Source organism: Myotis nattereri, assembly GCF_964212035.1.
Source record: "Myotis nattereri genome assembly, chromosome: 9".
NCBI classification, from domain to species: Eukaryota; Metazoa; Chordata; class Mammalia; order Chiroptera; family Vespertilionidae; genus Myotis; species Myotis nattereri.
In genome coordinates, this window is record NC_138084.1 from 72,218,514 (window position 1) to 72,236,830 (window position 18,317).

An 18,317-nucleotide genomic window follows, 5' to 3' on the forward strand; every position below is an offset into this window, starting at 1 on the left:
TTCTTTATTCCCACAACTGAAACACCACGGAGCTGGGGCACATTCTGGAGAGTCCTCACATGTTGGCCAGACCTTGACATTTTGCATTTAAAAACAACCTGTGATACCTCCAAAAGATAAATGATTTAGAAGTGCTGACAAGTTAAAATAACAAGCAAAAATTTACCCAGCTGTACCTATTCGCCTTATATCTATTTACAATTCTGGTGAAAATAAAAAGCCATAGTTTACAATGTGGGACCAATTAAGGCTGGATCTCATATGGGCCATGGGCTTATTGGAAAGTAAGATTATACGGAGTGGATAGTGATGCAGGGGTCTCTTCCTCAAGAAAGGAATCTGGAAGTTTGGACCTGGAACCTCATATGACATGGAGGAGTTTCTCTCTAGTTCTTCACAACATTTTACAATTTGCTAGGAACTTTTCCCAAGCCTAATCTCATTTAATCAGATAGGGAACTAGGTATTTTCCTAGAGAGAGAAATGGGTTGAACAATAGTTTTGTAATGCTAGAGCAAAAATATGGAAGCATTCAAATCACTAAACTGGCAAGTGGTGTCAGAAAAATATTTGGTTTTTTTGGACTTGTTAAGATGAATTGTGTACAAATCTAATCTATATATGTAAAAGGCTAAGCAACTGACTATGCTAGGTGCTTTACTTTTAATCCTCACAACCATGCTCTAAGGGAGGTATGTATTGTCATCATTTACATATTTTAAAAACTGGGGATTAGAGAGGGTAAATAGTTTGCCGACAGGTATGATGCACACTGACCACCAGGGGGCAGACAGCAACTTTGCAGAGTGCCCTCTGGCACTCCGGGACCCCTTAGGGCAGTGGTCGGCAAACTGCCCCTCAGCAAACCACGGCTTGCGAGTCACATGCAGCTCTTTGGCCCCTTCAGTGTGGCTCTTCCACAAAATACCGACTTCTGTGCATGGGCCATGAAGTTTCAATCACACTGTACGTGCATGCCCGCACGTGGTATTTTGTGGAAGAGCCACACTGAAGGGGCCAAAAAGCCACATGTGGCTTGCAAGCCGCGGTTTGCCGACCACAGCCTTGGGGGATGTGGGACTGCCGGTTTTGGCCGATCCCCGCAGGCCAGGACGACAGACCCCACCTGCTGGAGCATGGGTGGGCAAACTTTTTGACTCGAGGGCCACAATGGGTTCTTAAATTGGACCCAAGGGCCAGAACAAAAGCATGGATGGAGTGTTTGTGTGAACTAATATAAATTCAAAGTAAACATCATTACATAAAAGGGTACAGTCTTTTTTTTTTTTTTTTTTTTTTTTAGTTTTATTCATTTCAAACGGGCCGGATCCGGCCCGCGGGCTGTAGTTTTCCCACGGCTGTGCTGGAGGGGCCCCGCTCACAGACACCCTTCAAGCCCCAGCACCACCTCAGGTGTGGCTGGCCAGGGAGGGACACGGGAGGCTGGCTCCAGGGCATGTCCCAGCCATCTCACCCAGTCCCACCCCGCTGGCCACCTTCTAATTAATTTCCTTTCAATGTGCATGAATCTGTGCACCAGGCCTCTAGTCATAAGATAATGTAAGAGTAAAATCTCTGTATTTACAGTGGACTTTGCCTACCAGAAAAGGGTTGCATAGGGACTGAGGGTCTGTGAGGAGCCCCTGTTCCACTCCTCATTGGCTCCTTCAAGAGCTGATTTGCTCACACTTGTCAATTCCAGCTCTAAAGAGCCTTAATGGACCCTGGGGCTCAGATCTCAGCAGCGAGGAGTTGAGCCCTGGGGCTGGATAAGGCTTGGTCTCCACTGCCGCTCCATCCCTTTCCAGCTGAACATCCTGGGCAGGTAACTTAGCTTCTCTGAGCCTGACTTTCTCTTCTAAAAAATGAGAAAAATACGCTGAACCAGTTTGGCTCAGTGGATAGAGCATCGGCCTGCGGACTCAAGGGTCCCAGGTTCGATTCCGGTCGGGGGCATGTGCCTTGGTTGCGGGCACATCCTCACTGGGGGGCGCAGCTGGTCGATGTTTCTCTCTCATCGATGTTTCTAGCTCTCTATCCCTCTCCCTTCTTCTCTGTGGAAAATCAATAAAATATATTAAAAAATGAGATATAATAAAATATAATAAATATATATAATATATTTAATAGATTTAAATTATATATATTAAATAATATATATATTTAATATATATAATAGATATAATAAAATATAATAAAATATATTTAAAAAATGAGAAAAATAAATCCTACTTTCTGGTTGTTGGGAGGATGACATATAAAAATGCACATCAATTTTCCATTACTGTGTCTTTCAATAAATAGAATCTCTCTGATTATGAAGTCCTGACATCATGCAAGTCTGGCCCTGGAGCATTTTCTGGGGCAGTGGGGGGTCACCAGCTGACAGGAAGAGTCCACCATACTGAGGACCTGGACGTCAGAAAGAGCATTGTGGCTCCCCTGTTGCAGAAGTCAGACCAACGGGTGGGCAAGCTCTTGATCTGTTTCCCAAGGCAGCTCTTCCGGCGGTAGGTGTCCCATCCACAAGGACAACTGCTCGCTTCCCAGACGTCCCGCTGGGTCCCACCGGCAGCACCAGCTCCTCACGCAGCAACTTTTCCAGTTGAATGTTCCTGGCAGAATACCCAAGTGGATCGTTGCCACAGCAAAACATAGCCGAGGCCACACCATTTTACACTTCATATTTCATGGAAGCGTCTTAGACAAATGTCAGCTGAGTGTTCCTCACTCTCCCACCTTACTCTTTAAGCTTTCTCCTCAAAAAACTTCATTTTGTTACCACTGTGGCCCACGAGGCCATGAAAAGATCCGGTTCTATCCACAGTCCACCGGATATTGCCACTGGTTACTGTCAGCTTCTTCTTCCCCACTGTTCTTTCTTTCATGGAGAGGTCATTTCACTTTTGCACTTCACGTCTTGTGGAAGGCGGAGCTGTCCTTTGCATGTTAGAAAGCTCCTGCTCTGGGCTCATTTGTAAGACCCGGTGGTGGCAGGAAGGTGTGCCTGTGCCTGTCTGTCCCCTGTGAGCCGGGGTTTCTAGGGGCCCGAAGAGGGTGCTGTCTGCTCCCCGGCTCGCCGAGGGCCTTTGCTTACCAGGGGCCTCTTTCTCGCTGGTTGTTGGCTGTGTGCTGACAGAGGTCAAGTCGGGGTTCACATGGAACCCCTAAATGTCTCATTAAGAATGCATCTCCGCCCCTTGCTGTGGCAGGTCCTTAGAGGAGCCCGCCATGTGCTGGCTTCCCAGCTGTTGTCCATCTCCTGCCCGCCTGACCTGGAGCAGGTAGGCACCAGCCTGCTCTGGATTAGCTGTCAGCCTGCGCTCCAGGAGACGCCACAAGAGGCTGAAACGCTAGATGGCGATGGTTCGATGGTTCTCACGCAGCTCCAAATCACCTCACAAGTATGCAGAAGCACAACTCAGAAAACCGTTGCCATTTCCAGCTGTTAATTGTCCTTCCTGCCACTTGTCTGCAGGTTCTTGCCTCTTCCACTTCAAACTCTAACTTCATGGCAATGCTTCACCCCACCTCCTCCACGCAGCCTTCCTTGCTTGACTTGCTTTTCTCCAGCTGGAAGTGATCTTTTCCTCCTTGGAACTGCCACATGCCTACTCTTTAACTGTCATATGGAACTTATTGTATTCTATCCTTCTAGAAAATACATTTCCTTACAGCAGAGTCTACTCAGGTGAGCTAATGGTATAGAAAGTTTCTGGAGTCAGACATATCTGAATTAAAGTCTTTGTTTTCTTAATAACAGGCCTTGCACAAGTAACCATGCCCTATTGGACCAAAGATTTTTCTCATTGGAAAAAGGGAGATAGTACTAATGTTTAGTTTGCTGTTAGGATTAAGTTGCACCATGTCCCATGCTTGGAACACAGCAGGCTTTTCATAACGTATAGCTATAATTATTCTAGTAAAGCAGGAGAGCATATTTGGGAAAGGTTGTTTCTTAAACAGCCAAGCGAAGGAACAAATGAAGTTTTTAGATAAATAACTTGAACGTTCTCTTTCTTTGAGCACCCTACCTGATCCTAGAGAAACAAAATGTTAAAAATCATTTAATTATAAGTGAATAAAATGTATGTAACCAATTACTGTGGTGGGACGGTATTGCTTCACTGTATATTTTCCGGATGCTGGGGAGACTGCCAACATGCTCTGTCACATAACACCCCCAGAGTTACCTTCTGAAATCTCAGGATCTACCACCCACAGCTTCCTGAACTACCTCCCTGGCCCCTCAGTGGGAGTTTCTTAGGTATTTCTCTCCCTCCTCAGCCTGACACTAATCTTATCTATCTTATCTTCCATCTGCTCTCTCCTTTGCTCACTTGAATGTGTTAACTTCAAGAACATCAGCCTATTCAAAATGTGCCCACCCATTGGAAACAGTTTCTTCATTGTCTCTATAAATGATTACATGTGGGTATCTTACTTGCATTGTGTGCTTTTCAGCAGCATGAATTTGGTTGTGTGGGATTCTTTTTGCTAAGCTTTAAACAATGTATTGCTTTGCTTCCATTTTGGATGAAGGATGTAAAGGTGTATAGATTAGTTTGTTTCAGCTTTGGCACATGACTAAGTAGCAGTTATATTTCAGCACAGATTATCAAGACAGTGCTATTTGTAAGGACACATATTTAAAAATGCAGACTATCCAGTTCCCTTTCACCTATAAGCCTTTGAAAATATCAAGTGCAAAGTCAGACACCAGTTTGAGCGTGGCTCACCTTTCTCGGCCCTGTGCTCTTTAACTCAAACACATCCATTGTGTAATTGACCCTGCGTCCGTAGTGGTCAAACTGCACGTTCCCTGTCAGCCCTTGAATTCGAACCTATAAATGAAAAATAAAACAACAAAAACAAACCCAAACATGTGGTTATTTGCCATTTCACCTATAGAAATCTCAACTTCATCTGTTAGGCTTAGAGCAGATATAGGTGTGGGACGACACAAGGAACTCATTAGCACACCATGGGATAGAATCTGAAAGAGAAATACCAAAGGAACAAATAAACAATTCTACTGTATAGCTGGAAGATGAATATGTGTAATTTGTTTTTTATATTATGAAGTTTCCATTGTAACTGACAGAATACTCCTTAGAATTGAAGTATTGTTTATAGGAACAGAAATATGGTTTGTTTATATTTACTTTTCAGTTTTTTCTATAGATGCACATAATAAACAGCCCTGATAACCACATCGGATCATATTTCTCCTTGCTAACATTAAAATTAAGATGTAAAAAATTAAAAATATACATATATTTTGAAAATATTCACTTGCGTTTTATTCCAAATTTCCTTCCTATTTATTTATTTATTTATTTATTTATTTTTTACAGAGAGGAAGGGAGAGGGATAGAGAGTTAGAAACATCGGTGAGAGAGAAACATCGACCAGCTGCCTCCTGCACACTCCCTACTGGGGATGTGCCCGCAACCAAGGTACATGCCCTTGACAGGAATCGAACCTGGGACCCTTCAGTCCCCAGGCCGATGCTCTATCCACTGAGCCAAACCAGATAGGGCCCTATTCATTTTTTATGTAACATGTTCTGAACGCATGGCATTTCAGAACATTTAAAATGTAATATTAACATGTAATAATAAACATAGTACATTAAACATTTGAAAAATAGTGTTAGTATAACTATAAAAGACTAAAATCAATAGTTTAATCCAAGGTTACAAGGCAATTTCAAGATCTACTGAGGTTGACATTAATGTTTTCCAAATATTTCTGGGTCTTCCCCATTCTTGGCTCAAGGTAAGCTCATACTTCCTGAATCCCTGGTGGTGAGTGAGGCCTATGTGACTCTCTTCTGACAAATGAGTTGTAAACAAATGTGATGAGGGTCACTACTGGGCCAGAGTTTAATTGCCAAATTGAAACCTTGTCTCAACTTTATTTCTCTTTGTAACATTCAAGATGGTAGTTGTCTGTCAGCCTGGGTTGCTGGGTGATTACAATAAACAGAGTGTCCCTGCTACCCTAGTGTGTTTGTGAGTGAGAAACACTCTTCTATGGTTGTAAACTACTGGAACTTGGGGTTGTTTGTTAGTACAGCATAACCTAGCTTATCCTGACTAAATATCTACACAGGATATAAACACAGTATTCCATTTAGAAATGTCTCAAAATGATAATAGTCCAATATATTAAAATGACGTTTACATAATTTACTTTCAAATACATTATTCTGTTTATTTGAATACTCTACTCAAACAGCAGTGTTAAATAAATTGAACTTAAATAAAATTGCGAGTTACCTGTTTGAGTGTCCTCTCCATGTCAATTCCCTGGCCCCATGGAGCAGCAGGATTTGCCAGACAGTCCCCAGCATTTCCTCTCCTTGAAATATCAATTTTCTGCCTTCTAAGACTTCGGAAAGTTTCGGCCATCACCAGGACTCCATCATAAGTCAGAGCGGATGTGTACTAATAAAATGAAAGTAATTATAAGGGTAAATGTTAAAATCTTATCAACTAACAGGAATAGCCTTGCAGCACTGTGGGTTTATGACATAAAGCCCCATCCTGTCTGAAGCACAGTTAAATTATTGATAATTGCTCCCAGCATCGAGATTTCTATTATTGCTGGATTACAAAGACCAAATACCCAATCTTATGACTCTAATTGGAAAAGGAGAAAACACAGACTGAAGAGCAGAAATTCTAATGTCCAGTTGTCTAACAATGGGAAGAAGGAAGAAGCAAAACCTTTAGGTGAGATCTTTTCATCAAGTTTCAGTAGAAACACTAAAGTGTATAAAAGTAAGAGCAGTGTTGCCGCCACCTGCCTTGTAGCCTGCTGCTGTGGTGGAGACCCAGGAGGGCTGGGTATCTCACTCATTTCCAAAATGCCTGGCTGGGAGCCTTAAGATTTAATATATGTCTATTGATCTGAAGTGCGTATCTTTGTTCAGTTCCTCAGAAGAATGAATGTTTATTGTTACTAGGATATTGGATGCCAGAAATAACATCTACTTATTTAACAGATGTGTTTGCACCAGTCACTGTGCTAAGTAACAGTGAGTATTATTATGTGCGTGTCTGTTGAGTGTGCTCAGGAAGGCTAAACCATTTCTCCAGTTTTCCATCATAACCTTGGATCACAGTGGAGAAGTGAAGTAGAGACTATCTGTTTTTTTGATAATTGCCCAATGCTTCTCTTTGAGAAAAGACAGAGTCCTCATGGAAGGGTTATTAAGGTTAGGAGAGAAAGTGAGGAAAAACAGGTAAAAATCAAAATAAGACAAGGAATTCTTGTAGAGTTTGATAAGAAAATTCCCAATCGTGAGGAATATGGCACTATTTTTTTGAAGCGTGGCAGAGCATCAGCTGCCAATCATGCCAAAAAGCTTCATTATCTCCTTCAGGAACTCCACGTGGTTAATTCTATATGTTCAAATTTTTTATTGATTTTTGAGAGAGAGAGAGAGAGAGAGAGAGAGAGAGAGAGAGAGAGAGAGAAACATCAATTTGTTGTTCAACTTATTTATGCATTTGCTAGTTGAGTCTTACATATGCCTTGCTGACTGGGGACCGAACCTACAACCTTGGTGCATGAGCAGCACTCCAACCAATTGAGCTACACAGCCAGGGCCTCAGTTCCATATGATTAACACATTCTAATCTTAAACTAGGTGTAGTTTTGTGCTGTGGAATATGGAAGATGATATCCTTGATTTGCTGCTTATAAACAAAGAAAAATCATTTGAAATTCTAACTGTAGAAAGTAAACTTATGCAATATGTCTACTAGGCATAGAAGCCAGCATTCCAGGAATAACATAGAAATGTTAAAGGATATAAATTAACAAAGAATCTCTCAACGGTGGTACAGAACCTCATTAAAAAGCTTCATTAGAAAGATATGTGTGAGGCGTGTAAATTAAGAGCCTTGCTACATATTCTTCAAGGATGTGACAAAATAGGCTTAAGGACAGGCATAGGCACTCACACAGGTTAGAGTGGCTCAAGGAAATGTAAGTGTCAAAGCAAGGTGACAAATCAAAGATGAGTATATACCTTCTCACCTAGAACAAGAAGTCTCTCTCTCTCTCTCTCTCTCTCTCTCTCTCTCTCTCTCTCTCTCTCTCTCTCCCCTCCTGCCTAGGCCAACATCTCTTTGAGTATAGAAATCCTTCAAATCATCTTTTGGTATGGCAAGAAAATAAAAACAAAAAATAAAGTAGGACTTTTAAAAACAAAAAATAAGGAATAATTTAATGTTAGTATTTTAGGGAGAGAGAGAGAGAGAGAGAGAGAGAGAGAGAGAGAGAGAGAGAGAATTATTGCTTTTTTTAATAGGGAGAAAAAAGCTGAGAAGAGATGGCACCAAAGAGCAAATACACTTGCTGTGTTTTACAAAGCCCATCCATTCTTATGAAACAAGTGAACTGTAAAAAAGGACAGATGTCATACAGAGAGGAGCAGAGCAAAGCAGACATTCAGCCATAGCGTTAGGCCTTTGGCAGGTCATTGTGCTGATGGATGGAAAGAAGCAGCAGTTTAAATCAGCTTTACCTTTGCGAAGGATTTAATCTTTCCCACATGTCTTATTGTGCTAATGTTAAAAAAATCATATATATGGGCACACACACTGGTAGATGGCATCCAGGAAATTCTTATTAATTAAACACTTCAGTTTACTAAAGTGGTTAGATTGGTGATGAGTACTGTTTACCCAGGTTTGCAGATAACAAAACAGTTTGGCAGAATCATAGGGCAGTGGCAAGGATCTGGGCTTTGAAAAGAAAGAACTAGATGAATTCTTCTTCTGCTATGCGCAATCTTATGGGAATGTGGAGTACATTTTCCAGCTATGAAACACAAAACAGAGCAAAACAAACAATCAAACAAACAAACAAACACCCAAAACAAACCTGTGGTCATTGTGAGAATAAAATTTTACATCATATCTGAGAACTTTTGAAAAATGTGCTAGACCTTGGCTGGCAATGGTGAGGACTACAAAGACACATAGTAGGTGGTTTTTGCCCAAAGGTGTATATAGATGAGACACAAGTAGACTAGTAACTATGATAAGATCTTGGTGAGAAGTGTACACTCAAAGATTATGGCCATTACAAAGGAGAAAGGATCATATGTGCTGGAGGACTAAGAAAAGTCTTTACAAGAAAATGAACTTGAGTTCAAGGCTGGGACGGTGGAAATGAAGGTGGAGAGTAGCAGAGGTGCAGCAAGAGCAGGGGAATGAGAAGGAGTGGGAACAGTTAGGACTGTTCAATTTTCCTGGCCACAAAGGGAGCGGAGGAACAAAAGTGGAAAGACTTCTTAGGCCTGTATTGTGGAAAACCTTTATTCCAGAAGATATTTTTATTTTTTTAAATGTTTTTAAAATTTTTAACTATATATTTTTTATTTTATTAATTTCAGGAGAGAGAGGAAGGGAGAGGGATAGAGAGATAGAAACATTGATGAGAGTAACACCATTGATCAGCTGCCTCCTGCACAGCCCTACTGGGGATCGAACCCACAACCGAGGCATGTGACCAGAATCAAACCTGCAACCCCTTTAATCTGCAGGCAGACGCTCTACCCACTGAGCCAAACTGGTTAGGGCCAGAATATTTTTTTTGAAGGCAGAGTGAAACAAGGTCAGAAATCATGCTTTAAATCTTGGTCAAAACACTACCAAAAAAAAATCAAATATAATTTAATTAACATAATCCTCATTATTCATGGATTCCGTATTTGAAAATTTGCCTTCTTGGTCAAATTAGTGATCCCAAATCAATCATCAGGGCAGTTATTTGCATATGCGTGGGGCGTGGTGCTAAGCTCAGTTCCCCAAGGCACAGGTTCACAGCTGCAGCCACAAGGCTGCGCTCTGCCTTCCTGTTTCAGCTCTCAGGCTGTAGACAAGTGTCCCCCTGTGATCTGTTTAGTGCCAGGCTTCTCACGGTTTTGTGCTTTTTGCTGATAATTTCACTGTTTAAAAGGGCTCAAAAGTGTAGATCTGCTTATTGTTCCTCAATAGCAAGAAGGCTGGGTGTGCCTTATGGAGAAAATACACGAGGTAAGCTTTGTTCAGGCATGAGTCATAGTGCTGTTGGCCATGACTTCACTGTTCGTGAATCAACAATCCTATCTAATAAAGACAGAATATGCAAATTGACCATCACTTCACGACAAAGATGGCAGTGCCCACAGCCAGTAAGGAGGGAATATGCAAATTGATGCGACAAAGATGGCGGCAGCTGGGTTGGGACACTTGCATCATCACCATGGCGATGACGCAGGCATTCTGCCCCGTCCCGGCCGCTCCGGGCCTCTGGGCAGCACGTGCGCGCTTGCAGGTGTGGAGCTGCTGGGGTGGGGCGGGATGCCTGCTATGAGGGGGAGACGGGGTGTGGAGGGAGCTACAGGAGGATGGCAGGGCTGGAACGAAGGTGGAAGGCGGCAGCCAGAGTGAAGGCCCAGGTCCCCGGTGCCGGAGGGAAGACAGTGCTGGCAGCCAGGGTATAGAAGGCCTATTCTTGCACTAATCTTCGTGCATCGGGCCTCTAGTCCTATTTAATAAAAGCCTAATATGCTAAGGGTCCAACCATTCATTCGACCAGTCGCTATGATGTGCTCTGACCACCAGGGGGAAGACCCTCTGACCAGTAGGTTAGCTTGCTGCTGGGGTCCAGCGGATAGGGACTGAGCGAGATGGGCCAGACACTCCCTGGAGCCCTCCTGTGGTCCCTCCCTGGCCCCGATCATGCACCACTGGGGTCCCTTGGCCTGGCCTGTGCCCTCTTGCAACCCGGGACCCCTCGGGGGATGTCGAAGAGCCAGTTTCGGCCCGATCCCACAGGCCAGGCTGAGGGACACCACAGGTGCATGAATCTGTGCTCTGGACCTCTAGTGTATTGTATAAGCTGTCTATAAACAGAAACACGTGTGCTATGTGTTGATCAGTGGACAAAAATCTGTGACTGGAGGCTTGCAGGAACCTAATCTTGTATTTCCCCTGGGAACAAGGTTCCAGTGTTCCCTGCAACTTTACATTATGTAACTACTGTGAATAATGAGAATCACCCATATATATGGGGGTTGGCAAAAGTAGGTTTACAGTTGTTAGTCTATGAAACACTTTATTATTGTATTATTATTTATTAATTGTTGTATTTTTCATATGTACAACTGTGAACCTATTTTTGCCTATCTCTGTATTTATTAAATGGCTACTGAGTGCCTAGCATCATGCCATGAGCTGTGAAAGATGAGAAAATTATATGTATTTACATACAAAAATACATATGACACTATGTGCATTTTATATGCCAAAGCTGTAGCATAGATAAGTCCAGTTACAGGTTAGCAAATAGAAGGCATTAAGATGGGCTAAAGGCAGGGAAGGGCTAAGGACACCAGTGGTCCAGGCGGGAGGACCACAGTGGACGTTTTGACCACATGTTAATACTATCACTGAAATGAAAAATAGTCCCAAGAAGCTACAAAACGCTGACAGGAAGCTTGAAGCTCATTCTAGTTACTAAAACTCAAAGGGCAACAAAAACTTGAACAGATGGTTTGCAGAAGAAATGCAAACGCAATTAATGGTCTCACAACACAAGGTGTGAGGAAGGAAGAGATAAGGTTGTCTCATGAGGAAGAGTGTCTCTGCAGACACTGAGGGCAGAATGAGGGGAACTGCTGCCTAGCAAACAGTCTAGATTAGAAATGTGCTCAGAAGGAAGTTTGTCACTCTTCTCTGTGTGTATGAATACTTGATACGAGTGAGCTTTTGGCATGATTCATCTCTCAACCTACTAAAGGCAATAGAAATAATAAAAGGATTCGCAAGGTTTTTTTTAAAAAATATATATTTTTTATTGATTTCAGAGAGGAAGGGAGAGAGAGATAGAAACATCAATGATGAGAGAGAATCATTGATTGGCTGCCTGAAGACTGAAGGGTCCCGGGTTCCATTCCAGTCAAGGGCATATGCCCGGGTTGTGGGCTCAGTCCCCAGTAGGGAACATACAGGAGGCAGACAACCAATGATTCTCTCCCATCATTGATGTTTCTATCTCTCTCTCCTTCTCCTTTTCTCTCTAAAATTATATATAAATTCTCTGTTCTCTTTTGGAAAAAAATGTGCTATAATCAGAAATTTACCAGCTTCCTTTGCAGATACGAATAACACTTCTGCAACATCTATAGGGAAAAATTAAACAATCAAGGCCTTTTACTATTTATTTGAAAGAAAATAATTTTAGAAGCTTGCATATTTTACATCCTACCAACTTCCTAATTTATATACTAATTTAAATCACTTTGAAAACAGATTTTTTTCCTGGGTGGATAGTTACCAATGTTGTTCAAATTTGAAATATTTAGTTTACAAATTTGTTTGGAGCATACAATTCCCCTGGCTGGTGTACTCAGTGATTAGAGCATCATCCGGTGCACTGATGGGTTGTGGGTTCAATTCCCAGTCAGGGCACATACCCAGGTTGCAGTTTGATCCCTGGTCAGGACATGTGTGTGAGGCAACCAATTAATGTTTCTCTCTCACATCAATGTTTCTTTTTCTCTGTCCCTCGCTCCCTTCCTCCTTTTCTAGAATCAATGAAAAGCATATCCTTGGGTGAGGATTAAAATAAAAAAGCATTCCTTATCTTCAATGGAAATTTATAAAGTAATAACAATAACAGGAAACTGCGTGACCTAATACCTACCATTTCTACTCTTAAATATAGATATTTAGAAATTATTAAGGGCTTGTGCAGCACAGTGAGAGTGACTAAACGCTTCTGCCCATCACACTATGTCTGATGACACAGTACCAGAAAAACTGCATCATGAACTTTCTATGTTAAATTTGAAAAATACTAAACATACATAAGATAAAAACAAACAAATACCTTTGGAGGCGTCTCAGATCCTGGATACTCTCTCTGGTCTAGTTTCTTCCAGCGATCCATTAGTTTGGTCACCATCGGCGTATTAAAATCCACCAACTGGAATCCTGTAACATTGGCTCCACCATGTATAAATCTCTCAAGAGAAATATCCTTGAATCCCTATAAAAATCAATATGACAATTTGTTTAATTCATCATCATATATCTCAGCTCTTCAATGCTAAATAAATTCATAATCTCTCTCTAGATAACTAGATTTCTAATAAAGCAATGACTGGAACAGGTGCAAGATCCAATTATGTCGATTTAGCTGTTAAATTCTGTCACTCAAAATCTAATACATGAGAAAAGGGCATACGTGTTTTCAGTTCAGTTCAACTCAATTTAACAAGTACTACTTAAATGCCTTTGGATGCCTTTTATGATGCATAGCTGGTGGATATAAGAGATGAATATGGTATCATCAACAAGTCTCTTGCTGAAGACATAACTGCCCTCTGGGATTGATGAGCAGAAATGTCTTATGTGATGATAATATCAAGATATCATGGTACTATGAGTCTGTGATGGGTTATACCTTTTTGTGGTTCAGTTGAATTACAAAGTGCTCTAAAAGCAGACAGAGCTGCTAATTCGAGCCAGGAAGGGTAAAAGCTTTGATTACATCAGTCTCTACAATCTTTATAGTCCTGGGAAATGGTAGTGAGGAGAAGAGAGCAAGATAGGCCATTCATGGCCTCCTGTATGATAGGAAGAAAGATTGTGTCCAACCAGTGGAGTAAGGATGCTGGGAGGGGGAAGGTGTCATCTTTTTGGTCCAGAGGTAGTTAATTGAGTTTCAATAATGCTGAAAAGTTATTTCTATCTATCTATCTATCTATCTATCTATCTATCTATCTATCTATCTATCTATCATCTATCTATCTATCTATCTATCTATCTATCTATCTATCTATCTATCATCTATCTCTCTATCATCTATCTATCTATTAGCTATCTCTCTATCATCTATCTATCTATCTATCTATCTATCTATCTATCTATCTATCATCTATCTTGTTTTATACCTGGTCCCTTTTGTCCCTAATAAGTATTTAAAATGCCTTACAAAAATACATACACAATGCAAAGTGTAAAACAAATAAAAATTGCAAGAAGAGGGCACAGAGCATATTAGGGAAATGAGTTAATAGACCCAAAGATATTAGCTCAGAGAAAAGTTAACAAAACACACACACACACACACACACACACACACACACACGCGCGCGCGCGCTTGTACATCTGTATTTGAACTATTTTTTGTTTTCTCTTAGATTTAGTAAAGTTCCTTTTAAAAATATGAATTTGACTCAACTGTTGTGGGAACTAGGAGAAAGTGTTTTGTCTTTTTTTTTTTTTGGTGGAAGTAACATATGCAGCAGTGACCTTGCAGGTACACAAGGAGTCGGAGCAGGAATCGGGGAGGAGAGGAAGACCTGGGGTTGCCTCGCCAACTGACTGCATCTCAGCCCTGTTTTTGGAAATGTCTGTGTTTTTTTTTTTAAATAACAAAGGGGGTTGCCTTGCTGTTGGCTACCCAAAACGAAACAAACCAGTCTATTGGCAACTCAGCAAAGTTGCTATGGAAAGCCCCAGGAGTGTGATCTAATAGCTAATATTGATGCTGGGCTTGTTATGTATCAGGCACTTTACTAGACACATCACCTGGATTATCTAGTACAGCTCTCATAACAAGGTTATGAGGTAGATCTTATTATGAGCCATATTTTATAAATAAGGAAAACTGGGGCCCAATGGGTTACAGCAAGACTATTCAAGCTCGCCCAGCAAATACGTATTGGAGCCAAGATGACTCTTGAGTCTGCCTTTTTAATTCCATGCTCTTGTGTATTCTTCTACAAATATGTGTGTTTTTAATTTTGGTATTTACCATAATGTCCCTAGGAGAAGTGTGTGGGGGGGTAATAATACTGTAGGACACAGCCCAAACTCTAAATCCCACTGTGGTAACTTCCCCACATGAACAATGAGAATGAGAATGCTAACATAGCTGGTTTGGATTTAGTAAATAATGGCTATTCTTAATTCATTCATTCAACAAATATTTACTTCATGCCTATTATGTGCCAGCTAATTTGACAGCTCATCAGTAACATTCTCATTTCACGGGGCAAGAAACCAGGCACCAGAAAGCAAATCTATGTTTTTGAAATGGGGGCGAACACTGCCCATCCATCTCTAGCTAGCAAAATGTCAGTTACACATTTGTTTGTTTCTGCGAGAATATTGAGCAGACCCACAGTCCAGCAAATAATTTAGGTTTTCTAAAAGCCACAGTGATTCAACTATTGCATTAGCTGCTAATGATGACATTTTTATTTCCTTCCCACAGTGGCAACAATAGACGCTTTCTTTCACAGCATAATCCCACAGCTGCAAGACGCGCAGGCAAAGCTGCAGCCTTCAGCAAAGTCATCTGATGTCAAGTCTGATGAACAGTAACCCACATTTCTCTGGGTCTTTCCTGCTGTTACGCTGCCGGTAAAGAACAAAATATTGCCACATCTGATTGTAAACTCCTCCCAGTTGTGATCCAAATGAATGCTGGCTGGCTAAGTTCATTTTAGCGATGTCTGTTTGAGTACAGGCAATGCATTTCATTTTGTATATTTTAAAATAACTTTCTATAGGAAAAATGATAGGATCTAGAGACAGTTTTGTTGGGAACAGTCATTTTGGTGGTTATTTAGATTTCAGTTTTTACCCAGAGAATATTGTGGAACTGAAAGTTCTGGGTGGCGTTGTAATAAGATTGTAATTCTGCATGCAGGGTGGGGGGGTGGGGGGAGGGCTTAGGTAACTAAGTAAACAATTTCCCCTATGGCGGTGGGAGGACCCGGGAGAGGCTTCCTATTATTTTGTTGAAATGGGTTGTTCACCAAAGCCTCATGTCACAATGGTTGGTGACCTCCTATGGAAAGATCGTCTTTCAACTTGGTTTTGCTTTTAATTTCCACTTACAGTCCATACATCCTCTGAGGGAAAAGGTGGGGGGGGGGGTGCAAGAAGGAAATTAATGAATTATAGACCTTCAAATAATCTGATGACTATTGATATAGGTACTTAAACACTCATCCTTCCAGATTTATCTAATTCAGAAGACATGTATGCTGGTTTGCATTTCAGGCTCACTGGTTATCTAAATCATTGAGACGCTATGGTACAGTGAGCAGAAGGAATGTCAAGTCGAAAGAGATTCCCTCTTAACATTGTTTAAAATTCAGGTTGTTAAGAAATTGATTAAAGTATGTATTTTTGATAGTCAAAGTAGACAGGTGGTGCATTTGGGCATGCTCAATGAAAGTTGAACAAATATAAAAAATATAAAGAAAAAAAGTAAAATAATGTCTCCAAGTTCATGGATCTTAACTGGGATCATTGCATTTGAGAAAAATGTTAGTCTGCAAATTTTGGGAACTGAGTTCTAGTCCTCATTCTGACACTAAACATTCGTTTAAATATTTCCTAAACCATTCACCAGGGGCATCTGGCCTTACAAGGTTATCTATCCTTTGTTGAAAATTGGGTATTGGAGTTTCCTACTATTATTGTATTGCTATCTTTCTGATTTCAGATCTGTTAATATTTGCTTTATATATTTAGATGCTCTGATATCAGGTATATATCTACAAATGTAATATTCTATTGATGAATTGACCCCTTTATTGTTATATGACCTTTGTGTCTTGTTAGTTCTGGCTTAAAGCCAATTTTGTCTAATACAAGTATAGATTCTCCTTCTTTCCTTGTTTCTATTTGCATGGACTATCTTTTATCCTCTCCTTCACTTTCAGTCTATGTGTGCCCTTAAATCTGATGGAGTCTTTTGTATGCAGCATATAGTTGGGTCTTTATTTGACCTATTAGGAACTCTGTCTTTTAATTGGAGGATGTGATCCATTTACCTATAATGTTATTGGTAGGATGGACTTGCTATTAGCATTTTAATTTTTTTCCAGCTGATTCATAGGTCTTTTGTTCCTTTCTTTCTCTCTTGTTCTCCTCTTTTGTGATTTGATGATTTGATATAGTGATATTTTGATCCCTTTCACTTCATCTTTTCTGCTTCTAGTCTAGGTTTTTGCTTTGTGGTTACCGTGAGACTTACCTAAAGCATATTATAGTTATAACAGTTTAACTTAAGCTTGTAACAACTAAACTTTGAACACATACAAATTATCTGAAATTTAAAACATTCCATCCTACATTTTACGTTTTTGGTATTACAATTTACATATTTTTATATTGTGTGTCCATTTATAAACTATTGTAGTTATAATTCTTTATAATGGTTTTGTCTTTTGACCTTTATAATAGAATTAGAAGTGATTTACCCACCACCATTACTACAGGGTGTTCTGTATATTGGAGTATTTTGAATTTGTCTGTATATGTACCTTAACCAGTGGATTTTACATTTTCATGTTAGTAATTTGTGTCCTTTAATTTCAGCTTGAAATGTTAACATTTCTTGTAAGGCCACTCATGGTGATCAACTCTCAGATTTTGTTAGTCTGGAAAACTCTCTCTCCAATTCCGAATGACATCTTTGTCAGGTAAAGCATTCTTGGTTGGCAGTTTTTCCTCTATCAGCCCTTTGCATATATCATCTCACTTTCTTCTTGCTTGTAAGATTTTGCTGAAAAATACACTTACAGTCTTGTGGTGGTTCCCTTGTACATAACAAGTTGCTTTACTCTTGCTCATTTTAAGATTCTCTCTTTGTTTTTATTTTATTTAATTATAATGCATCTCAGTGTGTGTCTCTTTAGATTCAGCTTTTTGGTATTTTTTGGTCTTGTTGGATCTGGATGCATGTTTTTCTTCCTGGCTTAGGAAAATTTTCAACTATAATTTCTTTGAACAGGCTTTCTGCCCCTTTATCTCTTTCTTTTCCTTCTGGAACCTCTATAATGTGTATATTAATCAATTTGACCATGTATCATAAGTCCCTTAACTATCTTCAGTCTTTTTCATTCTGTTTTCTTTTTGTTTTTCTGATTGAATTCCACTGTTCTGACTTCAAGTTAGCTGCTCTTTTCTTCCCCTTAATCTAGTCTGATGTTAAACCCTATACTGAACTTTGAAGTTCAGTTATTGTATTCTTCAGCTTTGTGATTTCTGTATGGTACCTTTTTATATTTTCTATTCCTTTGTTGAAATTCTCATTTTGTTTTTGTGTGGCTTTCCTAACCTCACGAAGCATCTTTACAACTGTTTTTTGAACTCCCTTTTGGACAAACCAGGGCAGTCTAAGCTCTCAAACCTGCTTGATTGCTCCAGCTGCCTTCTTTGAGCACCTAGATGTAGGTGATTATAAGCCTGACCCTTAGGCAGCAGCTTGAAAGTATGCAGTCA

General features: G+C 40.4%; 1 protein-coding gene across 2 annotated transcripts in view; it reads right to left on the reverse strand.

The window, feature by feature from the left end:
* The window catches only part of GRIA4 (glutamate ionotropic receptor AMPA type subunit 4), a 407,857-nt gene that overhangs the window by 72,820 nt on the left and 316,720 nt on the right, over positions 1-18,317 (reverse strand). For both annotated transcript variants that reach the window (XM_081100459.1, XM_081100460.1), the window contains exons 7-9: positions 12,898-13,056; positions 6,285-6,452; positions 4,740-4,844 (exon numbers count right to left, since the gene is read on the reverse strand). In XM_081100459.1, the coding sequence (XP_080956585.1) occupies positions 4,740-4,844; positions 6,285-6,452; positions 12,898-13,056 (432 nt within the window). The remainder of the gene's footprint in view (positions 1-4,739; positions 4,845-6,284; positions 6,453-12,897; positions 13,057-18,317) is intronic.